At 38.8% G+C, this 27852-nt stretch overlaps 1 protein-coding gene across 2 annotated transcripts; it reads right to left on the reverse strand.

The window, feature by feature from the left end:
• Window positions 1–18580: 18580 nt before the first annotated feature.
• LOC122037392 (SH3 domain-containing protein 3-like) lies at window positions 18581–22186 on the reverse strand. Of its 2 annotated transcripts, XM_042596851.1 has the most exons (8): window positions 22028–22186; window positions 20718–20915; window positions 19906–20007; window positions 19598–19780; window positions 19451–19513; window positions 19278–19367; window positions 19134–19208; window positions 18581–19054 (listed from the first exon to the last, which is right to left on the reverse strand). In XM_042596851.1, the coding sequence occupies exons 3-8, from the start codon at window positions 19984–19986 to the stop codon at window positions 19028–19030; spliced, it is 519 nt and encodes a 172-aa protein (XP_042452785.1). In that variant the 5' UTR covers window positions 19987–20007; window positions 20718–20915; window positions 22028–22186; the 3' UTR covers window positions 18581–19027. The 2 variants fall into 2 exon arrangements, with proteins under 2 accessions (XP_042452785.1, XP_042452784.1); XM_042596850.1 differs by having other exon boundaries at window positions 18581–19208.
• Between the last annotated feature and the right edge of the window lie 5666 nt (window positions 22187–27852).

Below are 27852 nucleotides of genomic sequence, written 5' to 3' on the forward strand. Positions count from 1 at the left end.
CATAAAGACGAAACTTTTGAAATATTTACAAACTTTTGCAAACAAATTGAAATTGAAAAAGATATTAAAATTAAAAGAATTAGGAGTGACAACGGGGGAGAATTTAAAAATCATAATTTTAACAAGTTCTGTCTTGAGAATGGTTACCATCACGAATTTTCGTGTCCTAAAACCCCCCAACAAAATGGAATTGTAGAAAGAAAAAATAGAACTTTACTAGAAGCCTCTAGAACTATGTTAAATGAATATAACTTACCTAAATATTTTTGGGCAGAAACTGTTAGTACAGCCTGCTATGTGCAAAATAGAACAACATTAAATAAAAGACATAATAAAACCTTCTTTAAAATATTTTATAACAAACAACCCAACATAAAATATTTTAAAGTATTTGGATGTCCAGCCTACATCTTAAATACTAGAGAACACTTAGGAAAATTTACCTCTAAAGTAGAAAATGGAATTTTTGTAGGATATTCTCTAAACAGTAGGGGTTACATAATATATAATAAAATTACGTTAAAAATTGAGGAAACCACAAATGTAAAATTTGAAGAAACCCAAGGACAAAATCAACTTCAACCTATTGAAAATAATAATTCTGAAGAAACCAATCAATCCCTAGATCATGAAGAAGATGAACACACTCAAGCAAATCAACCCCCTAGAACTATAAGAATCAACCCTAACCATCCAACTGATCAAAGAATTGGTGACCCAGACCTAAGGGTTCAGACCAGATCATCCTTTAGGAACCTAAGTCAAATTTTCCTGATTTCAAAAATTGAACCCAAAACTGTAGCTGAATCCTTACTTGATCCAGATTGGATCATCGCTATGCAAGAGGAACTAGCTCAATTTGAGCGTAATGAAGTTTGGGATCTAGTACTACCACCTAAAGATAAGAAAATAATATAAACAAAATGGGTATTTAGAAACAAATTAAGTGAAACTGGGGAAATTACTAGGAATAAGGCTAGGCTAGTTGCCAAAGGGTTCAGTCAGGTTGAAGGACTTGACTACGATGAAACTTATGCCCCAGTAGCCAGATTAGAATCCATTAGAATGTTACTAAGTTATGCAGCCCATAAGGGATTCAAACTATATCAAATGGATGTTAAGTCAGTTTTTCTTAATGAACTGATAAAAGAAGAAGTTTATGTAGGTCAGCCTCCTGGATTTGAAAATCTAGAACATCTTGATTATGTCTTTAAGTTAAAGAAAGCATTATATGGACTTAAACAAGCACCCAAGGCATGGTATGAAAGGCTAACATCTTACTTAACATCCAAAAGATTCAACCAAGGTCAAATTGACCCAACCTTGTTTGTTAAATTACTAAATAACGACATATTTATGTTGGTGCAATATCCCTCAGGTCAAGGTTGACCTGGGTAACCAAGCTGAGTCTTGGTTTGGGTTTAGATGTTTGACAATAAGATATTGATTGAAGAAGAGTCAAGTAGGTCAAGGTTGACTGGATACTTGACTGGGAAGTCCTAACTGGGATGTTAGGCAAAATGAAAGACCTAGTGAGTGAAGCTAGGCAGTATGAAAGTCCTGGTGAGTGAAGCCAGGCAGAAGAAAAGTCCTAGTGAGTGAAGCTAGGCAGATGGAAATCCTGGTGAGTGAAGCCAGGTGAAAGTCCTAGTGAGTGAAGCTAGGCAGATGGAAAACCCTAGTGAGTGAAGCTAGGTGAAAGTCCCGTGAGTGAAGCGGGCGAGGAAAATCCGGATGGATCAAGGATGATCGGACATCCAGTGCTGGGAAGTCAAGTAGGTCGAAGGATTGTTGGATACTTGGCATGAAAGAAAAGTCCAAGTAGGTCAAAGGATTGACGGATACTTGGCACGAGGAAAAGTCCAAGTGGGTCGAAAGGATTGACCGGACACTTGGTAAGGAGTCCTAGCAGGTCGAGGGTGACTAGATGCTAGGCATGACATACCAACAGGTTGCCGGATGTTGGTTTGGGAGGTTTGGGACTTGGTTTTGGACAAAATCAAGTCGGATCGTCGATGGATCGATCCGGGCTCGGATCGTCGATGGATCGATCCGCACTGTCAGCGAAGAGCCTCGGATCGATCCGTGGATCGATCAGAGGTCCCAATCGATCGATGGATCGATTGGGGGGCCTTCGCGCGATAAGCGCCGGATCGATCCGTGGATCGATCCGGTGAGTCACCTGGGCGCTGGATCGATCCGTGGATCGATCCAAAGCCTCCCCGATCGATTGGGAACATTCGAATCGATCGGGATCCGACCGTTGGCGTCGTTTATAGCTGCAGGCGTGTGATGGCTGCGGTATCTCTTCTCCGATTCACTCCAGATTTCTCGCCAGCTCCTCCACAGCACTCACAAAGATCAGATCGTCAGTTCTTGAAGGATCTTGGAAGCTTTCCAAGTCAAGAGGCGGATCAAAGGCAAGAAGAGAAGCTAGGGTTAGGGTTTATACTCATTGTAAGCTTGTAAGCTTGTATTTCTTGTATCCTTTCCCTCTCTTCTTGTATTGAGTCTTGTAGGGCTTCTCCGCCCTTGGTAGTTACCATAAAGGAGTGTTTTCATAGTGGAGGGTGCGTGCGTGGTGTGGATCCTTGGATTAGTCACCTCTTGTGAGGTGGATACCAAGTAAAACCAACCGTGTTAGCGTTGTGTGTTTGTTTCTGTATTTTCCGCTGCATATTCTTGAAGAAACAAGCAACGCCAAGCAACGCCGAGCAACGAGCGAACGCGACGAGCTATTCACCCCCCCCCCCCCTCTAGCTACTTTTGGTCCTAACAATTTATAGCACAAATATATGTAGATGATATAATATTTGGTTCAACTAACTCAGACTTTTTAGAAGAATTTATCAACTTAATGGAACAAGAATTTGAAATGAGTTTAGTAGGAAAATTGACATATTTTCTAGGATTACAAATTAAACAAACAAATGAAGGAAATTACATCTATCAACATAAATACACTAAAGAATTACTTAAAAAATTCAGAATGGAAAATACAAAAGAAATAAAAACACCCATGGCAGTAAACACAATCTTAGACAATGACCCAAATGGAAAACCAGTGGATCTAAAGTATTATAGAAGTGCAATAGGTAGTCTACTTTACTTAACTGCAAGCCGACCTGATATCTTATTTGCAGTTAGTATGTGTGCTAGATACCAAACCTGTGCTAAAGAACCCCATTTGACTCAAGTCAAAAGGATTTTTAGATATCTTAAGGGAACAACAAACGTAGGAATTTGGTATCCTAGGACCAATGACTTTGAATTAATAGGATATTTTGATTCAGATTATGCTAGATGCAAATTAGACCGCAAAAGCACAAGTGGTGGATGCCAACTACTAGGCCCATCACTTGTTAGCTGGTTTAGTAGAAAGCAACATTGTGTTGCACTATCTACAACTGAGTCAGAATACATAGCCATAGGAGAATGTGTAGCCCAATTATTATGGATGATGCACACCTTAAAAGATTTCAACTTAAAAATCATAAATGTAAAAATTTTAATTGACAATATTAGCTCAATAAATTTAACAAAAAATCCAGTGTATCATTCAAGAACCAAACACATTGAAATCAGACACCACTTTATCAGGGATCATGTTACTAAGGGTGACATTGAACTCAAATACGTTGAGTCCAAGTCAAACTTAGCTGACATATTCACTAAACCACTCCCTGAAAGTGAATTTAGCAATTTACGTAGAAAACTAGGAATGTGCCTAATAGACTAGGAGTTTCAAATTTCAAAAATATTTTCAAAAATGGTTATTCTCAAATTATAGGTTAAACATGTTTTATTTTTTAAAAACTTTCCTATTTTTAGATTTTTAAAAATATTTTTAGCCTTAGACTAGTTCAAAATCCTTAGAAAGCATGTACCCATAGGACTAGTTTTGAACATCTCACTAAAATCCTAGGCTTACCTTGCTTGTATTTGACAAACATAGAAAGGGGTGAGATGTATAGGCCACTTGTCTAAGACTTAAGATGCTTATTTCAGTGCATCGACATAAGTCTGGGCGTTAAATACAAAATATACATTAATCAAGTTAAGGTTGAACTTAACTTGACTAACCAAGTGAAAGCTGCTATCTTCTGATAAGTCAGTCAGTAACAATCTGGTTAGACATTTGATTTAATGTCAGGTTCAGGGGGAGAAATAAAACTACTTCAGTTTTTCAAATTGAATTTTAAACTTATTTTTGAAAATCAAAGTTTAAACTCAACTTGGTTAAAAATGTGCAAATTTTTTTTTTGGATTTTGAAAATTTGATTCTGAAAAAGAATTTTACAAAATTATTTTGAAAACTCCTTTGTTTTAAAATTATTCTACTTTGAATATTATTAGCAAATACTTTCAACATTTTATGTTAGTGTTTGAAAAATATTTTCTTAAAAATTTCTTAAAACTATTTTTGAAAACTAACTCTTATAAAATTAAGTTATTTTGAGTTTTACTTTTTGTTGAAAATTGATTTTGAAAATTATATCTAACTTAGTTTTTGAAAATTGAATTGTTCAATTTGAGTTGAAAGTTAAATTTTACAAAAATTAGTTTTAAAAATTATTTTGTTACTGAAAATTGTGGAAATTAGATTTTTTTTAAACTAAGCTTCTAAAAATCATTTTCCTTAATTTTAAAATTTTTACAAACTTAGTGTTGAAAAATTAGCTATTTTTCAAAATTACTAAGTTATAAATCAGTTATTTTTCAAGACTTAGTTTTTTTTTAAGAAGTAAAGGTAAAACTACCTTTTAAACTCCCCCAAATTAACTTGACATTTTTTTACCTTATCTGTATCTATGATTACTTAACATTAGTTCTTTTAATGAATGACAAAGGGGGAGGATTAGGTGATTAAGTTAGCTAAACCAAACTGAAAATACAAACTAACTTAAAAACCACATAAATGCATGTTGTTTCTTGCATAGGTTTTCACTAACTTAACCAGGTTATCATTCCATAAAAAAGGGGGAGACTGCTGGTGCGGTTAGCACTAACGATTTAACCTAGGTTTTGATGAATGACAAATCAGGTTAAGTTAGTTTGTTGTTGTCTGACACTTTGATCAAGTGTGCAGGAGAAGTCCAGACAGGTCGACGGGCTGACCGGATAGCTGGCACGAAGTCCAAGCGGGTCGACGGGCTAACCGGACGCTTAGGCACGAAGTCCAGCTAGGTCGACGGGCTGACCGGATGGCTAGCACGAAGTCCAGACGGGTCGACGGGTTGACCGGACGTCTGGCAGGTAAGTGAGGTAAGTCACTGGAGGGGAGTGACTGCGAGGACGCGTTCCCGGGAAGGAAACATTAGGCGTCGATCCGGCTTAGATCCATTTCGGATATCTAAGTCGAGATCGTGACTAGATTCCGGTCTCGGAAAGACGGAATCTAAGTCATACTCTTTTCTATTACTTTGTTGAACTTTAACTGTGCTAACAATCTGTTTTACAGGATATATATTTGCCTCGGACTAACTCTATTTTGCAGAAGAAGGAGTTCCTGGAAATAGGAGGTCCGGGCGCCCGAAAGGGATCCGAGCTTCCGGAGGTAAGTTTTATCCAAACTCGCGTGTCGCCACGTGGAGTTTGCTGGTTGGACCTGCCACGTCCCACCAGGACGCCCGGAAGGGATCCGGGGCGCCCCAAGCCTCATATAAAAGGAGGGTTAGAGGGGAGCTTCAGAAGAACAATGAAAAGAAAGTCTTTCACTGCCTGCTCTACTGCTCTGCGCTCCTGCGACGCTAACAAAGATCCGACAATACGCTCCTTTCCTTTTCTTTAATTCATGTCGGTATTTGCTTTATTTTCATTAGTAATCCTGTACTTTAAATTGTAATAATTTTCGAACTGCTAGTGATTGCCCAACGAAAGTACTCACGGAGTACGAGCCTTCGAGTAGGAGTCGTCACAGGCTCCGAACGAAGTAAAAAACACTGTGTTCATTTGGCTAAGTTTTTTTCCCGCTGCGCTTAACTCTTTTTAACGCTCTCTTTTCGAATCGATATTCACCCCCCCCCCCCTCTATCGACGTTTCACGATCCAACAGCGTGCACGCTTCCTGAGGCGTGCACGTCCCTCAAAGCATACCTTGGGATGGTTGTGTCAGAAAAGCATGCCTGACGCCATACCGTAATTGTCCGAACATATCTCTGTCATGTCAGCGGAAACTCCCTCCGTACGATCCTTAGTACGGGTCGGCCGCCGACCATGCTGCTTGTCGGCGGCAGACGTCTCGAGAATGATATTACTAGCTGTCCCTTTTGTCCTCTTCTAAGCCCTTTGTCTTTAACCGGGGTCGGTCGGGCTGATCAATCGGCCTCTCGGGCGCCCGGGTATACACATACCTCAGCCCGGGTGAGCCGACTGATCGGTCATATACTCTGATGGGGGACCGGCTAGTTGTTATGCCGTTCGGCCTAGTGGTTCCCCTATAAAGGAAGTTGTGAGTGTCGGAAGCTCGACCCAAGGTCGAGCTGTCTTCGTGCCGGCCCGGGGTCCACCCAGGCCGGTCGGCCAAGAGATTCTTCCCTGCTCGGTCGAACCTTTGACTTCCTCCCAGCTCGGCAGGACCTTTGACTCTCCCGTGCCATTGACCCCTTTCTCTGTGGGCCCCCGTTCCTTACCACCGGATCACATGTCTTCCCTTCAAGTCTAGTCGAAGGAGGCGGCGAGTCCGACTACTGGACCGTTGCATCGGTGGCGTGTCTGCCACTCGGTGGTTGATGTTAGTGTCTATCTGATCGGGGACTAGGCAAATGGGTGATTCCGATCGGTGCGTCACCGGTTGGCACTTGGAAAGTTTTATTTGCCTGCCGTGGTCCCGTCGCTCCGACAGCGGGCATGCTGATTATCCCTAGAAAACTCCTCGGCATTTGTGTAAATCATCTCCATTAAGGCTGAGCACGCGGCCATGCCCGCATGATGGCGCTCATTAAATGCGACCCGTAGGCAAGCGCCACGTGGTCGCACATCCGTCACCGTTCACTCGAGCTGTCAGGTCTGATGTGACCTCTGACTTTTCGAATTCGACGGTCAGATCCCCTCCTCGGATCCTGTGACTTGGATCGGACGGCTCCAGCCGATCGAGCCCAACGTTTATAAGGACACCTCCTCTTTCCCAGCCGCTTCGCGATATCGCGTGCACATCCGAAGGCTTCCACTTCATCTCGTGCAGCGTTCCGGCGAACTCGTTGCTTCACTTTCCGGTGATCCGTCGCCTCCTCCTTTGGTCCTATCTCTCGTAAGGCCCCTTCGCCCTTTTCCTTTCAGTTCTTTTGTGTTTTTCTTCACACTTTCGCCGTACTCGTGCCCTCTTAGACACTGTTCCGACCATCCTTTTCCTTAACCTCTGCCATCTCTTGCTTTGGCCCTCATCACCAATGGTCAGTTCCTCTCGTCAGTTCGACCTCACCCCCGACCTCTGGTATACCACCACAGAGAGCCGGTTCGACGAGAGGGATGCGCTGAGCCTCACCCGAACCTTCGAACTTCCATATGATCACGAACTAATACTAGCCACACCCTCCCATCGGCCACACGACCCCCCGACCGGCACTGTTTGCTTTTTTCGAGACCAGTTCGTGGCCTGTCTGCGCTTTCCTATTCATCTGTTCATCCTTGAGGTGTGCAACTATTTCCGCCTCCCGCTCAGTGACTATATAACCTAGGAAGCGGTCACTCTTTGCTCCGAACAAGCACTTCTGCGGGTTCAACTTGATGGTGTACGCCCATAATGTCTGGAAAGTTTCCTCTATATCTGCACAGAGGTCGGCCGCTCAGAATGATTTAATGAGTATATCATCAACATATGCCTCTAGGTTTCGCCCGATCTGCTTCCGGAACACCCTGTTCATAAGTCGCTGGTACGTAGCCCCTGCGTTCTTCAGCCCGAACGACATTACGTTGTAGCAATAAGTGTCGTCCACAGTGATGAAACTGACCTTCTCTTGATCCTCTCGGGCGAGCGGCACTTGGTGATAACCCTGATATGCATCCAGCATGTATATCAATTCGCACCCGGCGGTCGAATCCACCATTTGGTCAATCCGGGGCAGTGGGTAAAAATCCTTTGGGCACGTCCTGTTCAAGTCTCGAAAGTCGATGCAGACTCTCCATTTGTTGCCGGGCTTAGAGACTAGCATCACATTTGCGAGCCAGCTCGGGAACTGCACCTCGCGTATGTGGCCGGCCTCCAGAAGCTTCTCGACTTCCGCTCGTATTATGATGTTCTGCTCGGCGCTATAGTCCCGCTTCCTCTGCTTGACGGGCCGAGCGTCCGGCTGGACATATAGCTCGTGTTGCGCGACGCTCGGCGAGATTCCTGGCAGCTCGTGCGTCGATCACGCGAAGACATCGTGGTTTTGTTGAAGACACCTGGTCAGCTCCTCCTTCTGGCTAGCCTCCCGATCGGAGGCTATGAACGTCGTGGCCTCCGATCGAGCGGGATTAATCTATGCCTCCTCCTTTTCTTCATAAACAAAAGTAAGTGGCTTCTCGGTTATAGTATTTACCTCGATACGGGGGGCCTTCCAAGCGAACCTCGCTTCTGCTCGCACCATCTCCACATAGCAACCGCGCGCTGCCAACTGATCGCCTCTAACTTCTCCCACTTGGCCTTCCATGGGGAATTTGATATTCTGATGGAAAGTTGAGACAACCGCCTGAAACTCGTTGAGAGCCGGTCGGCCCAAAATGGCGTTGTATGCGGAGGGAGCGTCCACAACGATGAAGTTAGCAGTCCACGTCCTTCTGAGTGGCTCTTCCCCGAGCGAGATGGCCAACTTAATCTGACCGACTAGCTGAACCTCATTCCCCGTGAATCCGAACAAGGGCGTGGTCATTGGTAGTAGCTCCGCCCTGTCGATTTGGAGCTGGTCGAACGCCTTTTTGAAGATTATGTTGACCGAACTCCCTGTGTCAATAAAGATGCAATGAATAGTGTAGTTTGCTATTACCGCTCGGATGATGAGAGCGTCATCGTGCGGCACTTCGACTCCCTTGAGGTCGCCAGGACCAAAGCTAATCGCCGGCCTGCTCGCCTTCTCTTGGGTGCATCCCACAACATGTATTTCCAATCGCCGGGCGTACGACTTGCGGGCTCGGTTGGAGTCCCCACTTGTTGGCCCACCGGCGATGATATTGATTTCCCCCCCAGCGGAATTACTTTTATTTTCTTTTTCCCGAGCAGATGGCCTGACTTGCTCATGGGAGGCTCGAGGGTTGGCCCTTGCCTGGTGATGTTGCTGCTGATGGTGGTGCCGCTCGGGTGAACGCCTGATTATTCGTCGCTCGGCACGTTGATGCTGAGTTTGCCTGTCCGGTGAAGGTGACCTGCGACAATAGATCCTCGGCTCAGGCTGACTGACCGGGGCGAGACTTTGGCAGTCTCGAGTATTATGAGTGGCTGATTGATAGATTTTGCAGAACATTGGCGTCCATACCTTGCCTTTTTGCCGAGGTCGCTCGGCCGCAATGTGCTGAACAGTGGGCAATCTAAAATCTTGAGGTGGCCTCATCCCCTCGGCACGTGGCCCTTTTGGCGGTTGCTGGTTGATATGCGTTCTCCGTTCAGTTTGGGATGGGGGTTTGCCCGGCGCTTCCTTCTTTCGGGCCGCTTGTGCTTCCTCCACATTAATGTACTCACTCGCTTTTTTCAACATGTGGTCGTAGTTGCGAGGCGACTTCCTGATGAGCGAGCTGAAGAAGTTCCCATCGACTAAGCCTTGTGTGAAAGCATGCATCATTGTCTCAGACGAGACCGTGGGGATGTCCATAGCGGCTTGGTTGAAGCGCTGGATGTAGGCTCGGAGAGTTGCTTTCGGGCCTTGCTTCATGGAAAAGAGGCTGACGCTAGTCTTCTTATAGCGTCGGCTGCTGGCAAAGTGATGGAGGAATGCTGTTCGAAAATCTCTGAAACTCTTGATTGATCCGTCCGGCAACCTCCGGAACCAACGTTGAGCTGAGCCGGATAATGTAGTGAGGAAGACCCTACATTTAACTCCGTCGGTGTATTGACGAAGAGTAGCAGCGTTATCGAACTTACCGAGGTGGTCGTCCGGATCAGTTACGCCATTATACTCCCCGATCGATATCGGAGCGTAATGCTTCGGGAGCGGGTCTTGTAAAATCGCCTCAGAGAACTGGCGATTGACCCGCTCGAGGGATGACTCTGTATGCGGTGCTTTCCCCTTTCTGGCGTTCCGCACGGGCGCTTTATCGGGCGACCCCTGGTTGGCTAGGGCCAGCTCCGATGGAGTCTGGAATAGTGCCCGATGAAACGGAACGGGGGCGGACGGCGCATCTCCTGGGGTGCCGGTCTGCCCTTTGTTCTGCGCCCACATAGAATTTTGTTCCGATCGGTCCTCCATTGCCGCTCGACCTCCAGAGACCGAGGCGGCCTGTTGTGCTATCCTCTCTGCTTGGGCCTTCTGCTGTTGCTCCACCATCTTTGCGGCTCGCGCTTGTATGAGTGCTTCGAGCTCCTCGGGAGAGAGCGTTACCATGAGTTGGCGTCCAGCTTCTTCCATCTTCTCGGCTCTGATTCAGGTGCGTTCCCACAGACGACGACAATTTGATCCTGTCCGTGCACTGAGTCGATAAAACTGGGGGCGTGGCGCTCTCTGTTGCTTCCTGGTGATCCTCACAGCGACGTAAGCCTCCGACAAACCTGCAACAAAGTCGGGCCGGGAAGGGGTTCTCGGCGACGACCCTCCAACGCTCAAGTCAGGCGGCGACGAGAAGAAGAAGTAGAGAATAGAAACTGTGGCTACAGTAAATGGTGCTAGAAAATCATACCTCCATCGAAGTCCGGGGGTCTTTATATAGGACCCCGGAGAGGTGCGTGCACGCTTCCCGAGGTGTGCACGTCCCTCAAAGCATACCTCGGGATGACTGTGTCAGAAAAGTATGTCTGACGCCATACCGCAATTGTCCGAACATATCTCTATCATGTCAGCGGAAACTCCCTCCGTACGATCCTTGGTATGGCTCGGCTACCGACCATGCTGCTTGTCGGCGGCAGACACCTCGAGAATGATATCATTAGCTGCCCCTTTTGTCCTCTTCTAAGCCCTTTGTCTTTAACCGGGGCCAGTCGGGCTGATCGATCGGCCTCCCGGGCGCTCGGGTATACACATACCTCGGCCCGGGTGAGCCGACCGATCGGTCGATCGGTCATATACTGGGATGGGGGACTGGCTAATTGTTATGCCGTTCGGCCTAGTGGTTCCCCTATAAAGGAACTTGTGAGCGTCGGAAGATCGACCCAAGGTCGAGCTATCTTCGTGCCGGCTCGGGGTCCACCCAGGCCGGTCGGCCAAGAGATTCTTCCCTGCTCGGTCGAACCTTTGACCTCCTCCCAGCTCGGCAGGATCTTTGACTCTCCCATGCCATTGACCCCTTTCTCTTTAGGCCCCCGTTCCTTACCACCGGATCAAGACCCATCTGCATAACTCATCGTACCCTTTTAGATGCTTGCGCCACTGACAACAGAGCATGTCCCGTAAGTAAATCATACTTTAGAAGCTTCCAGCATGTCACATTAGAGATTTGCATGTTCGCTTATGCAAGTATGTCAGAAACACTTTTTGACTTATCTTTTCATATGATGCATTGGAAAATGTTCGCATGCTTTGAGATACATGCATAAATACTACCGTGACACTATAAAAAATGGTTCCCATTTATATGTTGAACGGATGGTCTGCTTGGACATGTCTCCCGCCGGTCTAGCCGTCACTGATCCGACCGGCTATTGCAATTGTACTCTGTTCGACCCTTGGCCACCTGAGCGTTGACCATTTTGATCTTGATTTCTAACTTGATAGTTACCCCTGTACCAAATGGGTCTCCCTCTATTGCCGCATTAGTTACCTTATTCAACTTTATCAAATCTCCATAGACATGTCAGGCCATCCACATGTATACCAACCTCGATCCAAGCCATCAAGCATATCAACTATTGGCCGTGCCGTGATCCATATCATCACTCGACCTCATCGAGCTTGAGTTCTCTAACCTCTATTTGTGTCTTATATGTCTCTTACACTTAGACACACATATCTAAGTACAATGCAAGACTAATTTAAATCCCTTGTAAAAATATCAAAATCCACAATCAAACCTAATAAAAAATGTGGAACCGCCACATCAGCGGCTCCCCTAGAGCCGGTCCCACGGATATGGTGGGAGGTATATGCAGGTACATAGGTGGAAAGTGCATGGCGGAGACGTTAACCCCAGGCAGTGACACTCCAAGGATCGATCCCTGGACCTTTCAGCCACAGAACCATGCACTCCTCATCTGTGCTACGCCCTGGGGACCCACAATCAAACCTAATCACTTGGGTGACGGTTGCACTAATATATCTGTTTCGAGCCACCAACCCATTAAAACGTACGTTTTTGACCATCCATGGTACTTTCAAGTCAACAAATAGGTCACCGCTGGGATAAAAAGCTGACTTCTGACCCAACTCAAACATAACAATAGGCAACATTTATTTTTCTTAAAAGTCATACAATTCTCTCTAAAAATATTAATGTGTTGATCAATTAGACAAATTATTCAATAACAATCATCTTTAAGCATAACTAATTTTGTGCATGAATGAATTTTATGTGATTTAACAATCTACATATAGATGAATGTAATATAAGGGAACTAACAATATAATAATATGAACATATAATGAAAGAGCTAGCAAATTGATAATTAATATTACTTCCATGCATCCTATATAATCAATTTAGTATGCATTAGCATGGGCGAAGAGAATTTGTGTAGGTTATGAATCTGCTGTAGTATTCTCTCATCTTCGTACTCAATTCGATAAACTGCTGCCATTTGAAGGAGTAAGCATATGCACTATTGCGGGCGTCGAAATATAGAAGCATTCCGTTCATCGCTCCACCGTCGTGAAGGATGAAATACTTTATTGCTTTTCCATGTCGCCGGCGATCGACTACCACCTCATTGAACTTAACCCACATCGATCCCTTCGACCACCTCCACAATGTAAATTTGCAAGAGCGTCTATCGTAATGCACCAGGCACAACCACGGTCTATTTCCCGCCTCCTCCCAAACCGCCACGTTGATCTCGTCCCCCTGCGAGATGGAGTCAGGCACCGGCAAGAAATTGACGAGCCTCGTGGAGGTGTCGATGGCGGCGACGAGAGATGCAGAGCTGGAGGAGACGAAGACGGAGCCCTCAAACAACACTAGATTTTTCAGATTCAGGGAGGGCGATCCCAAGTCGACCTGCCGGTCGTTGACGATCCAGGCTTCGGCGGCCGAGTCGTAGAGGCAGAGCTGGTACAGGCTGGACGATACTATCGAACTTATGGGCAGTAGGTACACGAGTTGATATTTGCACTTGAGGTGGTCGTCGTCGTCGTCAAGGAACTTCACGGCCAAGCCATTGTACTGCGGCAGCCAGGAGCATTCTTGCAGTGGGGCAGGGAGAATCCTCCTTTCATTGCAGGCGGGGTTCACGACCAAGAAGTTATCGCCGCCGTAGTAACGGTAGAAGAGAAGGCCGCGAGAGGAAGCGAGGAGGACGGCGACTTTGCCGACTAGCTTGAGGTACGCGAACGAGGACGGTGGCAAGCCCGCTGCGTTGTCTAGTGGAAAGAAGTCCAATTTCTGGGAGAAGGGAGCGACGATGAAGACGCCGGAGGCGGCGAGGCGGCGTTGAGATTGCAGCAGGCGGAAGCGGCGGTCGGCGGCGAGGCGGCGGAAAGGCCTGGAGAGGAGTTGGAGTTGCAGGATCATCTTGGCCGGAAGGTAGGAGAAGATCTCGAGCAAGAGATCGTAGGGAAGGAAGTATTGATCACATGCATCTTCCTCCCTTTCCTCTTTCTCGATGGCAACGATATCGGTATCCATGAGGAGATCAGTCATGGATAAACATGTATATATATATATATATTCTTTGGATTTTAAATGGAAATTTTTATTCTTAAAAACATTGATAGACTTTGTCTTTTCCGTATTTACTTTTTGTCCCCATAAATGTCACAATTTCCTTTTTTTTCCATATTCCCTTTCTAAATTAAATTTTAAAAATAATTTTCGATTGAAGTAAAAATAATAATTTTCTTAGAAAGTAAAACTTCTATATAGAAATAAAATTCTATTAATACTAAAGGATTATATTTTAAGGTACACAACAAATTAATAAAAAATAAGAAAACTAATACAGATTGAAATTTTTAAATATAAATAAAATACATATAAAGTTAAAATTGATAATATTAAATGCAATTCGATACTATAATATGACCTAAATTATAATTAACTTAAATAAAATAGAAATCCTCCTTCCCCATCACTGTTGTTGACTTCCATATGACTTAAGCTTGAAGCAATTATAATAATTAGCATACTAATTTGTATATTTATTTATTTAAAGAAAGTAATGGTTTAATTTGGATTTTAGCAATTTGTATATGTTCAGATTAAAAGCGAAACAAAATTGATAATTTTTTTAAATTTATTTTGTTGGATTTGTTTTACTAACAATAATAACAGGGAAAGGAAAATATACTTTTCATATTTAATTATCAATTCATTATTTGTTATATATACATTTTTATTGGCAAATGAAGATGTTAATGATTTTAGGTGCATTAATTTTTTTTTTGAACATTTTAAAATCTTATAAAAGGTATACATTTTAAAGATGTTGAATGGAACTTTTATTCCGTTAATGATTAAATTAGATGAGATCAAAATTTTATTTTGATTTGGAATCAAATCAATTGAATGGAATTTTATATTTTTAAAAAATTTATAAAAACAAGAAATTTAAAATTTTCCCCAGTAAACGTCAAGATTCCCTTCATCAAAAGTCCAAAGTAACCCTTTATAAAATAAAATTTTAAAAATATAAAAAATTAACTCCAACTTAGCCACTAATTCTGGATTAAGATAAGAAAATAATTTTTATATATGAAAAAAATAAGGTACAAAATAAATAAAACAAATATAATCTTTTTAATGGTCAAACTATTCCGACAATTACTTTCTTACTAATCACTTTAGCATGGCTGAAGATAATTTGTTTGGACGATATGCTCCAGAGAGAATTAAAAGAGATAAAGAGAATTAATAAAATTGACTAATTAATTATCAAAATAAATCAAATTAGTATTTGAATTATTCTAATAATTCTATTATAATTATTAAAATTATTCTTAGAATAATTCTGTTATTCATTAATGGGTCAATTGACCAAGTACTTTTTGAACATTATATATTGTATTATCCTTAAGACAAATATCAATCAACAATAGATTTTATTATTCTCATATTATTTCTTGCTCTCTCCATATTCTTCTTTTTACATGGTATCAGAACCATATCTTTTTATCTTCTCTCAACTTCTTGAGGTGGAGATCCAATAAATGACGAACCATTTTTATTTTTTATTTTTTTTCCCTCAAACCTCTTCTTCTTTTCTACGTATTTTAATTTTCTTATTTTTCTCTATTTTCTTTCGCCGCCAACCCCTTTATTTCTCTTTCCTCTTCCTTAATCTCTGTGTTTCTCTTCAAAAAAAAGTTCCCTTAACGATTTTGTCTCTGTGGTTTTTCTCCACAACCGCCATCCACAAGATAGAAGCTCTTTCTTGTGATGTCGTCCAACAGCTACCGTCGGACAAGTTATTTTTACTTTAGATGTCAAATACTCAACGACATCAAAGAGGCTAAAAGCAAAGTTCAGATCGATGTCAGATTTGTCACATTGTTGGTCATACTGGAAAAATATGCCCTAAAAAACTTGATTAGTCTCGGGGAAAATATAAACTTTGTCTCAGAATTGGACATTTTGATATTCAATGTCCTAGGCCATTTGACTCAAATTTCATTGGTGGTCCTACAACCTCAAGACAAGCATCTATTTCACAAGTATATCCTAAAGTCCTCTCATCTATGTCTACTTATGGTAAAACCCCAGAGTTTTCATCTACTGATTGGTATATTAACACTGGAGCAATTCATCATGTCACATCAGATTATAATATCCTTACAGACATAATGTCATATTATGGCTTAGATACGGTTCAAGTATGCAATGATTCAGGTTTGCAAATTACTAATCTTGGAAACACATATGTTCATTTATCTAATCGAACTTTTTACATGCGCAATGTCTTTCATGTTCCATCTATTACTAAAAATTTACTTTTTACACGTCAGTTTTATCTTGATAACAATGTCATTTTTTAGTTTCATCATAATCATTATCTTATAAAAGGATAGAGGAACAAATGCTATTGTGTTTTATGGGAGAATTAAAAATGGCCTCTAATATCTTCAATGTTCTTCAATCAAAACTTTTGTTGTGAATGCACAAATAAATCAACTTGACATGCTCGACTTGGTCATCCTTTCCTTCGTATTGTTCAGTCAATCATCAATAGGTATGGTTTACATACTTCCATTACCTCCTCTCCATCTCATTCATGTAGAGTCTACATAGAATCTAAAAGTCATAAACTACCTTTCTCTTCATCTGATCATGTTTCTAATTTTCCACTTGAAATAATTCATTCTGATGTTTGAGACCCTGCACCTATTTTGTCTAATCAAGGTTTCCAATATTATGTTACCTTCATTGATCATTTTAATAAATATACTTGACTCTATCCTATGAGAAAGAAATCTGATTTATTTGATATATTCTATAATTTTAAAATTTAAGTTGAACGATATTTTAATCGTAAAATATTCTCTTTTCATTCTAATTGGGAAGGCGAATATCAAGTTCTCCATCGTCATTTTGTCTCTTGTGGAATTGTTCATCGAGTTTCTTGTTCTCACACTCCAGAATAAAATGACTCTGCTGAAAGAAAACATAGACATATAGTTGAAACTGCCTTAGCTCTTCTTCATCATCCACCAGTTCCGCGTAAATTTTGGAATGAAACTGTTAGCACTGCAGTATATCTCATAAATTGACTTCCTACTCAATTACTCAATCATTAGTGTCATTTTGAAAAACTTTATAATCAAACCCCTGATTACACTTTCTTTCAAATTTTTAGTTGCGCATATTACCCATAGTTACACTCCTATTCTAAACACAAACTTGACTCTCGTTCACTACAATGTGTTTTTCTTGGTTCTCCAACTTCATCCTCTCTTGCTCTGTCTGATCCACAGATTTATCAAAGAATTGTTGAAGTCTTACAATATGTCACTATCACATGCCCTGATATTACTTTTGCGGTATATCGTGTTTGTCAATTCATGCATGCTCCAACTGAATAAAATTGGGATAATATAAAAAAAATACTTCGATATCACAAAGGTACTATTCTACATGGACTTCTTTTATATCGCCAGTCGTCTCGAGATTTACATGCATATAGTGATGCGGATTGAGCAAATTCTCCTGAAGATAGACACGCTATTAGTGGATATGCAATATTTCTTGGACAAAATCTTATCTCATGAAATTCGAAAAAGCAACATACAATATCTCGTTCAAGCACTGAGACAGAATATAAAGGTATAGCTAATACAACGTCAGAAATTATTTGGCTTCAATAACTTCTCTCTGAACTTCATCTTGCATCAAATATTGCACCAAAAATTTAGTACGGCAATATTGGAGCAACATATCTCAAAGCAAATCTAATCTATACTCGTACAAAATATGTGGAAATTGATTTTCATTTTGTTCGTAAACATGTGACAATTCAACAGTTATCTGTCTCTTATATTTCTGCTGAAAATCAAATCATTGATATCTTTACTAAACCATTATCCAGACAACGTTTCAACAAGTTAACAAGCAAACTCAACGTCAAAGATCTCCCGTTAAATTTGTCGGGAGTAAAAGAAATAAAAGAGAATTATCAGAATTGACCGGATTAAATCACCAAATCAAATCAAATTAGTATTTAAATTATTTTAATAATTTTGTTATAATTATTAGAATAATTATATTATTTATTAATTATTCAAATGACCAGGTACCTTTTAAATATTATATATTATATTATCTTTAAAGATAAATATCAATTAATAATAAATTTTATTACTCTCGTATTATTTATGGTTCTCTCTCTATTCTTCTTATATATGTTTGATCGTCCCAGTTGAACAATAGAAGCATTCCATTCATCGATGAAAGCATGCACTTTTTTCCATGTTGGTGTTCAACGGCCACCTCTGAGAACTTAATCTAAATCAATCCCTTTGATCACTTCCTATCCGAATACACTTGTGCAAAGGTATATGATCGCTGCTCTTTCCAAAGAAAGACAATTGGTTCAATGTCCATAACCTTTTTCCTTTTTCTGAACCAACGATATGAATGAACAAGAATTACAGTCGAAGAAGGGATGCACAAGAGTTTCTGCTTCTTCTTGAGAGAACTGCATTCATTTCTGCAGTAAGTTGAGATTCCATACGAGGATGTTTTCGCTCTCTACATGTTCAACAAATGGCTTTTCGACACAATTTCTCATATGACAAAGGATCAAAGTATCCATAACCATTTTGTATGCTCATGTTATTCCAAGTGCATTTGACAAATCCTTTGATCCTCGATTCCATGCTTGTTCAAGATGGCATGTACATATGGATTTGAATACAAAAAACTTCAGTATCTTATGCAGAAATGGCCGCGAGCATGTCTGTTAAAACTTCTAGCATCTCGTATATCTATTCGACTTGAGGATGCGACCTATTGCACCTGGTTCCTGATCTCCACCCAGCTCCAATCTGGGACTTTACTCAACCCACTACTCCTCATTGTTATCTGCATTGTAGCCCTATCATCCCACATCCCCACCCCTGAATACATATGCGATAGGAGCACATACATCGAGTGATGTTTAGACTCCAACACAAGCAAGTGCTCAGCCACACGACTAGACAATTTCGAATCACTGCGTACTCTACACGCGCCTAGCAGTGTCAACCAAGCCATCTTGTCATGCTCAAATGGCATTGACTCGACCAACTTCAATGCTTCCTCAAACTGCCCGGCTCGTCCAAAGAGATCAACCCCACACACATAGTGCTCCATCCTTAGGGCGACTCCGAACATGGGTTCCAAATTAAAAAATAAACAAAATGAACTAAAACAAATTCATTCAGAAAGCCAACCTTTGGTATGACAACATAGTCTCCAACCACCAAACTTAATTTCTTTTCAGAAGCAGCATTGAAGTGATGCATAGCCTGGAAATATACACAAGTATGTATTAGCAAAAACTCAGGTTGCAAAAGTTTCAAACAAATTTAAGGTACCTCAGTGAGAAAGTATATGGCTTTTTCAGAGCGATTGTGAGAAAGAAGAGGCGGTGGTGCAGACACCTTTTGCTGTTTTTCAGTGACAATCTGTAGAAAAATCAGCAGTACCAAATCTAATCAGATTTTCAAATGATGAAGAATTATTCATAAAACACCAGCAAAGTAAATACCTCAGCTTCAAGAACATCAAGTATAGCAGCTACTCTTAAATGAAGAGATTTTTCAGCCTCTATCTTCAGTAGTAGAACAAAGTGAAGAATACACAAATTTGTTAACTTTATGTAATAATTTTGTCAACACTGAACACCAAGACATACCATGTCAACTATACGTTGAAAAGTCTGCCTTTGCTGTTGTGACTCAGCAGCAGCTTCTTTTCCCAACACTGCCATACTTTCTTTTATTTCAAGCATTTTGGCCTGAGAGGCTTGAAGCTTTGAGGTGCTTTCTGGACTAGCAGATTCTCTCACCCGTAATTGCCTTATTGAAATTTCTGCCGCCTGTTTATGCTTCAGTAATCAAAGAAAAACTACAAAAACATGAAAAACCTGATGCATCTATTTAGATGTGTTATACACAAACAATACCAAGAAGACCCTTTTTACTTGTTTGTAGAATCAATTACCAGGCTCTCAGCCTCTTGTATCATGCGACTATAATGTTGGGTAAGGCCACGAGCATCCTCGAGTGGCACACCAGTTGCCATTGCTCTCGATGGTTCTACAACCTGAAACAGCCGTTTGACAAAAATAAGAAAATTGGATTTTTCACTTGACATTTAAGGTACGGAAGGTTTACATTTGTAGCTTAAAAAAGACGATAAACTAAGGGAAACTTTAGATTAGCATCACCACGTGAGATATATGAATTAATAGTTAAACAGTCTCAAAGATGAGAAAACTCTGTTTCATGCATAATGGTAGTCATTAATTTCTAGTATGCATAGCATCGTCATTGGCTCAATGGTTTTTAACACGCACACACACACAAAAATCAATAAAGCAAAAAACATTATGTGGCGTCATATAATGCCAGCCTTTACAGCATGAAACTAATGATTTATTCTATGGAAAATAAAGAATAAAGGGCATTGAGAGATCAAAAAGGAAAACAAATTGAATTTTCTATCTGTACACAAAATTTTACCAAAAAGCTGACTTTAGGCTTAAGCCTTAGTTCACTAATTTGTCAGAATAACTTTTTCCATGCCATATTTAAGGGAACAGTGCTAATTTACAAGGCAGAGATAAAAAAGATAGCTCATGAGCCTCAAGTGGAAATGATAGATACTATGAGAATTAAACAACATTGGTTAAGTAATTCTAAGCATGCTATTTCTTGGTAGTCAGCCTCACAGCATTACAATAAATTGTATACTTGATAGCCAAAAATTGTGGCAGACAAAAAAAACTTGATGGATAGATAATTGGAACATACCAAATTCTCTATTCATGCGAAGAAGATCCAAACAAATAGGGATGTTAGCCTGTGAAGTCAGAAAGGAACTGAAATCTTCAAGCTCTTTCTCTACATTTCTTATCGCACCACCATACAAACCACCTGCCTTGGCTAGAATTGCATCAGTAGCATGATTCTCACCGCCATATCTGTAGCAATCTTCTGATAACTTTAAACCTAAAATATATCTCCAGATAAGTTTATGCATATCTGAAATCCTTTAACTAAAAAGGTGTGCCAAAACAAATGAATATGGTGCCCATGGTATAAAAAATGAACAATAAAGATATCCAGTTCAGCTATACAATTTTACCTATTTCAATGTGAAACAGCAAAGGGATCTTGCTACATCTCTTTTAAGTCTAAGAATGAAAGTTGTAGAATAGAAAGAATTGCTCGAAACCAGAAGAACTGGAAAACATTAAATCAAAAAATAGGTAAATGATTGAAAATTCCCTAGATTTTCAACGAGTGCTGACTCTAAATGATGAAATTACTAGTCTTTGAATAGGGGCAGCAATATGGCCGTAAATGAGAAACCAATAAAGAAAAAGGAATTTATTTTAAAAGCCCTATATCAGCTTTTGGTGAATGGTCTATGGCACGATTGGCCAAGCCATTGGACAATTAGATATGAGTTCACTAGTCAAATCCCACCACGTATAACTTACCAATATTTGGTAATTGATTTTAATAATAAGACAAGACAGGATGGTGACTAACAGTCGGTTTCTTTTCACAAAGCTCAAAGGTTGAAACTTCAACACAGCTCAACCGAATAAGAGCAACAGAATAGGAAGAAAGAAAAAGAAATAATAGGGAAAATGGTTATATGATATGGTTATGATAAGCCATCTATTTTGAAGACAACGCCTGTGCAAATTTTTGTGTGATACCATGATTGCTAAAGGCATTGGGCAATTAGACAAGAAATTCATTGACTGAGTTCCACCACTAACAATTTACCGGTGTTGTTGGTAATTGACTTTGATAATATGTATCAAGTAGTAGCTAAGTATTGTCTGCATTGGGTTGCTCATTACAACTTCAGGACAAATTTTCTTAGATTCACTTATGGAGCGATTCAATGGACAGGTTAATAGCTAACCAAAAGCGGGCAACCCGACATCACAATTTGAAGGAACATCAACATACATTGAAAAATACAATGCCATAAACTTAATCGCGAGTTTATGAAAGCAGTGGATCGGAACCGAGGAAGATCCCTAATTCAATGAGGAGAAGAGAACAAAAAGCGAGCATTATAAAGCGAGGGAAGAGGACATCACCTGTTGCTTTGCGGAACACAACACCTTCAGGCAACCAGTCTCGGAACCCAACAATCTATCAGCGCGCGGATCTGGTGGCGAAAGCGAGATCGAGGGGAAGAGAACCAGATGGACGGAGGAGGAAGACGAGGAAGAACGACTCCAGCCTGGAGAAGGTCAGTCAGTGTTGTCGTTAAGAACCACTCACCAGTCACCTGGTCTGGCGGTGGGACCCGCCGCCTTTGTTTCTCTTGGGATCAACGGGTATCCTAATTCTTAAAGCCAAATTCGTATATTTAAGCAAAATGGGCCAGGCCCATATGGACCCGAGTATCATTGTTTGTTAATCAAACTGACAAAAACGGTCGGCCCAACCGAACTGCCCCCTTCCAATCCGTTAGTTAATTCAGGCAGTGGTACCCGGGAAAGGAAGATAAGAACAAGAAGTTTGAATATGAACTTGTTGAGCCAAGTCATTCATGCCAGTACTGACCCAGCATAGGTCCATGGACCTAGTAATTTAAATTTAAAAATTAAAATTTCTAAATAAATTAATGGAATTTGTTTAATCAAGATTTTAATATTAAAATAAATGTTTGCTACCTTATCAAACTTCTCTTAGGAGTGAGTTATCCTCTCAAACTAACTAGCTGATTTCATTAATTTCGTTTAAGAATCCAAACAACAATAGAAAAATATTGAATTATCATCTAAGAAAATATAATCACATAATTAAAATTATTCATAATAACTTAAATCAAATACTTCCTAAAAATATAAAATAATAACTGAATAGGTCAAGATTCAGAATCTACGAGAAAAATGACATATAATGATTAAGAAGATAATAAGAGAAGAAAAGGATGATAAAGATCATTATTGAAAAAAATTGGATTATCGGCAAATAAAAATGACCGATAATTTCATTTTTGGCCCGTAATATATTATCGACTAAAAAATTTTCTCGAAACTTGGCCAATAATCCATGGTGGATAAATTTTATTCGCCAACTATTACTTTGGACGGTATTTTTTAAACTATTATCGGCAAAATAAATTGCTAATAATTTCTAAAATATACTATCCAAATATATACTTGTTCAATAATTTTTTAAATAAATGTCCGATAAACTTTTAAAAATACCATTCAAATATATATTTAGCGGGTAAAATTTTAAAATAAATGGTAACTTCTAAAATCTCATATAAATATATATTTGATTGATATTTTTTTAAAAATAAAAGGACATAAATTTTTAAAAACATAAACCAAATATATATATCATCAGTAATTTTTTTAAATTACTCATCAATATATATATATTTTTATTAATTTATCAATCATTTCTATAAAATAATAATCAATAAAATTTTAATAAATATTTAAATAACCAATAAAAATATGAATGTTATAAAAAGTAATAAATTATTCAACAATGACAAATAAAATTAACTGTTAAATAACTGAAAAAAAAATCTAAACGAGATGTCAAAAAGTGTTTAGATCATTTTCTCTTGATGGTTGAAAAAGCATATGTTGAAGTCTTGTATATCTTTAGTAAGTGCTCTCATGCAAATACACTCGTCCATGAATTTCCGGCCTATTGAGCACATAGATATAACTTGACATCAAATGAAATAGGAAGTTGACATCAAAATACTTGCTTAATCATATAGTTTAAGCTATTATTGAGAAGTATATCTTAAAAGCAAGGCGAGGCTCCATATATTGAATACCAAATACAAACAAAAACCTCTTGTTGTGAGACGGAAACTGATGTAGGGTATAGGTCAAGCAAAAATATAAGGGTACAATATAACTGATATAGGGTACCTTGGCTATAGAGGAAAAACTAAGAGGCATGAGACAATATTCTTAAGAATCATCACTCAAAATCTAAATAGGCACACTGAGTTGAGTTTTTCTTTTCCAACTTAACAAGAACCTTTTTGGAAAGCTCTATTAAGAAAAATCATATCACTTTATCATCAACAAATAAAATAAAGTATTTATAAGTTTTTAATTAACACAACTTAGATTCTATATCAAAAGGGACCAAAGGAAAAAGTGCAAAAAGTATGATTGTGATGGAATGTTAAGCAACAAGTACCGTATATCTATCCTAATTGACAAGCCTTTAACTAAAGATTATTTTTCATACTCAATAGCTAGGATCTAAAGTGGAAAGAACTTGGACAAAATAGACATAGAGATGAAGGTGCAACCAACTAGTATAATGCTTGAAACTCATACCCTATGTCAATCCTTAATTCACAAGAGAGAATTATCAATAAATGTTGTGGAACTACTAGGAATTTTAGTGAGCATACTCCTGATAAAATAATTCAAAGGGAATTAAAGTATGCAAAACATAGAGGAAATGACAAAGAGATTAATAGACTTATCCACTGCATTTTACCAATGCAAGAGACCTTTGGCAAGAATAATATTGCTAGAGAATTATGGTAATGTTAGAGAGAGAATATCATACTGCATATATGCTAAGAAGCTAAAAGCAAATATTTGAAGGTATACATCAATATTGTAATATATCAGCTCTAAAAGCCATACAAATGGTAGGTTGGAATGAGGAATTGAGGATGGAATGGAGCTAGAGGATGCAAGACTATTCCTAGCAAGCAGAAATAACTGCAATCGGATCAAAACTAGACTAAGTGCTAGAGAGGATTCAAACAGTAGAAGCAACTTAGGATGACATGAACATTATAGAAGGAATGCCTAAGAGGGTACCCATATAACATGTAGTATGTTTCCTGCACATGTAATTCCCACAATTAGTGCACCGAGTAGTAAAAGTTGACACTTCACTAGTTTAAGCTTAGAACACAACATAAAAAACTAAATAGCTAGCTGCAAACTTGTCAACATGATTATGCATAATGAGAGCATCCAACAACATAAGGTATATAATAAAAATAAGTCAATAAAATCATAAATTTAAAACTATCTAATCTGGATAGGCATTACCTTGTTGGATTAGCATAGTTAGAAAAGATAATAATCACCTATATATGAATCTCATGTCTGCGCTTATGTCTCACAACAAAAGAAGCACTAAATGAGACTCATGAGACTTAGATCAATCAATGGTTCAAGGACAAGCAATTGTGAATCCACCCTCTCCCATATATATTGCAATTTGACACTTATTGTTTTCTTCAATGAAGACAAGAAGAAAAAGGTTCCGGTTTCTTGACGTGTCTCGAACGGAGGATAAATAGAGCTAACAGCGACACCAATCGGTGGTTAAATAAAGTATGGTTTATTAATTTGTTAAAAAAATAAATTATTTGATTAATAAATATTTAAAAATAACTAATAAAATTAAATTTAACTCAAATGGTAAAAATAAAATAAAGTAAAATATACACATTACTTGTTAAATTTTTAAAAAATTTGACAAATTTCATAATTTATTTAAATAATATTTTGTTTCATTAATAAATATTTTAAATTAATTAAATAATATTAAATTTGACATGTAATTATTATTTTTTAAAACATTTATTGATCAATTTTAATTTTAATAATTATCAACTAAATTTATTTGTCCAAATATTTAAACAACTCATTATTTTTTAGCATGGAAGATAAATAAAAAAAATGTGCATATAATAATGAGTGGAGAAGAGAGTGTGGAATTTTGTTTTAAATTCAAAGTATTTTTTTTATAGTGTTTTTAGTCTCACATATTGCTAAGTGGAGAAGCTTGAAAGGGCTTATATAGGAAGTCCTTCTATCCTTGCTTAGCAATGATAAGGGGACCTACACGTATGCGCGGGCCAAGCCCAAATCGAGTGGATTTGGGGGGTTCGAGCCGGAAATCCATAAATCGGGCGTCACGTACGCGATTAACGCGCGCAGGGGGGGTGTAAATCCACGGGCAGTCCGGTTCGTTCTGAACCAAACCAGAGTTTGGTTTTTCGATTTTGTTCCGCGCGTGAGGAAGGGATGCGGACGCGACACTGAGACGTGTTTCCTCGCTAGCGAAGCACTGCTTCGTAACTTCTCAGAGTGAATAAAAGAGGACTTGCAACACCTCTATTCTTCACTCAAGCCTCGAGCTTTCTCCTCCTTTCTCTTCTCTGTGCGATTCATTCTGCACGGTTTTCTGCTTTCTTCTCGTCGAGTTTTTTCACTGCTTTCTTGTCCTGAGGCTTGGTCTTCCGGCAATCTGAGGTTGTCGGATCTTGGGGGAATTTTGCCGGAGAGACTTTGTACCGTGAGACGGCAATAAATTCTCTAAGGACAGTCGCCGTGCCAACGCTTCAACCGGATAACTATATTTTAAATCCTACTCCTTTATTTATCTGTCTATTGCATGCTATTTTTTTGTGCGAATATAAGACTGCTTATATTGCTTTTATTTACAACAGAGAGGAGGACGAATTATCTGATTCACAATTTAAATACCAAATGATAGTTGCCTGTATAGATTGATTGATTTAGATGTACTGGTTTAACAAGTATAGGTGGATCCATCAAAATTAATCAATCAAAGATAATATATCATCCTAAGAAAATATTACTGTAACAATAGTATAAAACTTATTACTAAAAGAAAATTGTTTTGGAAAAAAATAAAATTAAAAAAATAATCTAATGCAATATTGAATATAATTTTATAAAAAAAATTAAACATAAAACTAATTAGTGAAAATTTAAATATTCCTAATAAAATCTAATTTTAGCTAGCAATACATTATATATTACCAATCAATTTTAACTTTGTTCAATAAAAAATTAAATATTACCAATCAAATATAACTTTATTTAATAAAAAATTGAATATTATAAGTCAAATTTAACCTTTGCTAATAAGAAATTAAATATTACTAGTTAAATCTAACTTTAACTAGTAAAAAATTACACATTACTAGTCAAATTTAACTTTGATTAATAAAAACTTAAAAATAAATTTCGGTCAATAATTATAGGTTTTTACCAACTAAAGTTAAATTTGACCGATACATGTTTTGTTTAACAGCCAAATTCAATTTGGATGGAACATTTTTGCCGATAATCTCTACGACACAAAAAAATCCATAAACAAAAAATACCATTAACAAATAAGAGAACAAAGGATTATTACTTGTTTGATATAAAATATCAAATTCTGACAATAATAATATTTTGAAAGCGCTTATACAAGTTTAAAATATTCGATCATTGCCAAATTTCATGTTGTATATTCTATGGCAATTACAACTTAACTAAGATGAAAATGAATAAAATAGTGTTGGCCATTACTTAGATACTCTTTTACTATGACAATGCAACAAATGTTGTCTAAATTCTTTCATTGGTCAGTGGACATGTGACACTAGTATGGGAGAGGAGATCCTTTGGATCATTTTTTTGTGGTGCTCCCTTTCTATATATTGATGGGGATGTATGATTCCCATCTATTTTTACAAGTGAACCTGCTAGTTTTGTCATTATTTGCTCTAATATATAGTCCGGAGGTAGATCAAAAAATAAATTATTAAAGTTTAAGCAAAAATAGGAAAATAAAGAAAAAGAAGTGATGAGCTCAAGAAAAATGAAAGTTATTCCGGGCAAAATTTATCAAGACTACTAGTTAAATATAATATTATTTTCAATAAAATAGAAACAATGACCACTTTAGTGAAACTATCATCAAAAAAACTATAAGTTAAGTTATTTTGCCAACAAAGAATATTATACCAGTTAATATAGATAGATAAATTATTGATAATTGATTGTGAATCCCTATAAAATGATAAAAAGCCTATCAAACTTATACAAGCTCAAATATCAGGACTTTAATTAGGTTAGTTAGACTCTAGGACTTTAATTAGGTT

The sequence above is a fragment of the Zingiber officinale genome, unplaced genomic scaffold, assembly GCF_018446385.1.
Source record: "Zingiber officinale cultivar Zhangliang unplaced genomic scaffold, Zo_v1.1 ctg31, whole genome shotgun sequence".
NCBI lineage: Eukaryota > Viridiplantae > Streptophyta > Magnoliopsida > Zingiberales > Zingiberaceae > Zingiber > Zingiber officinale.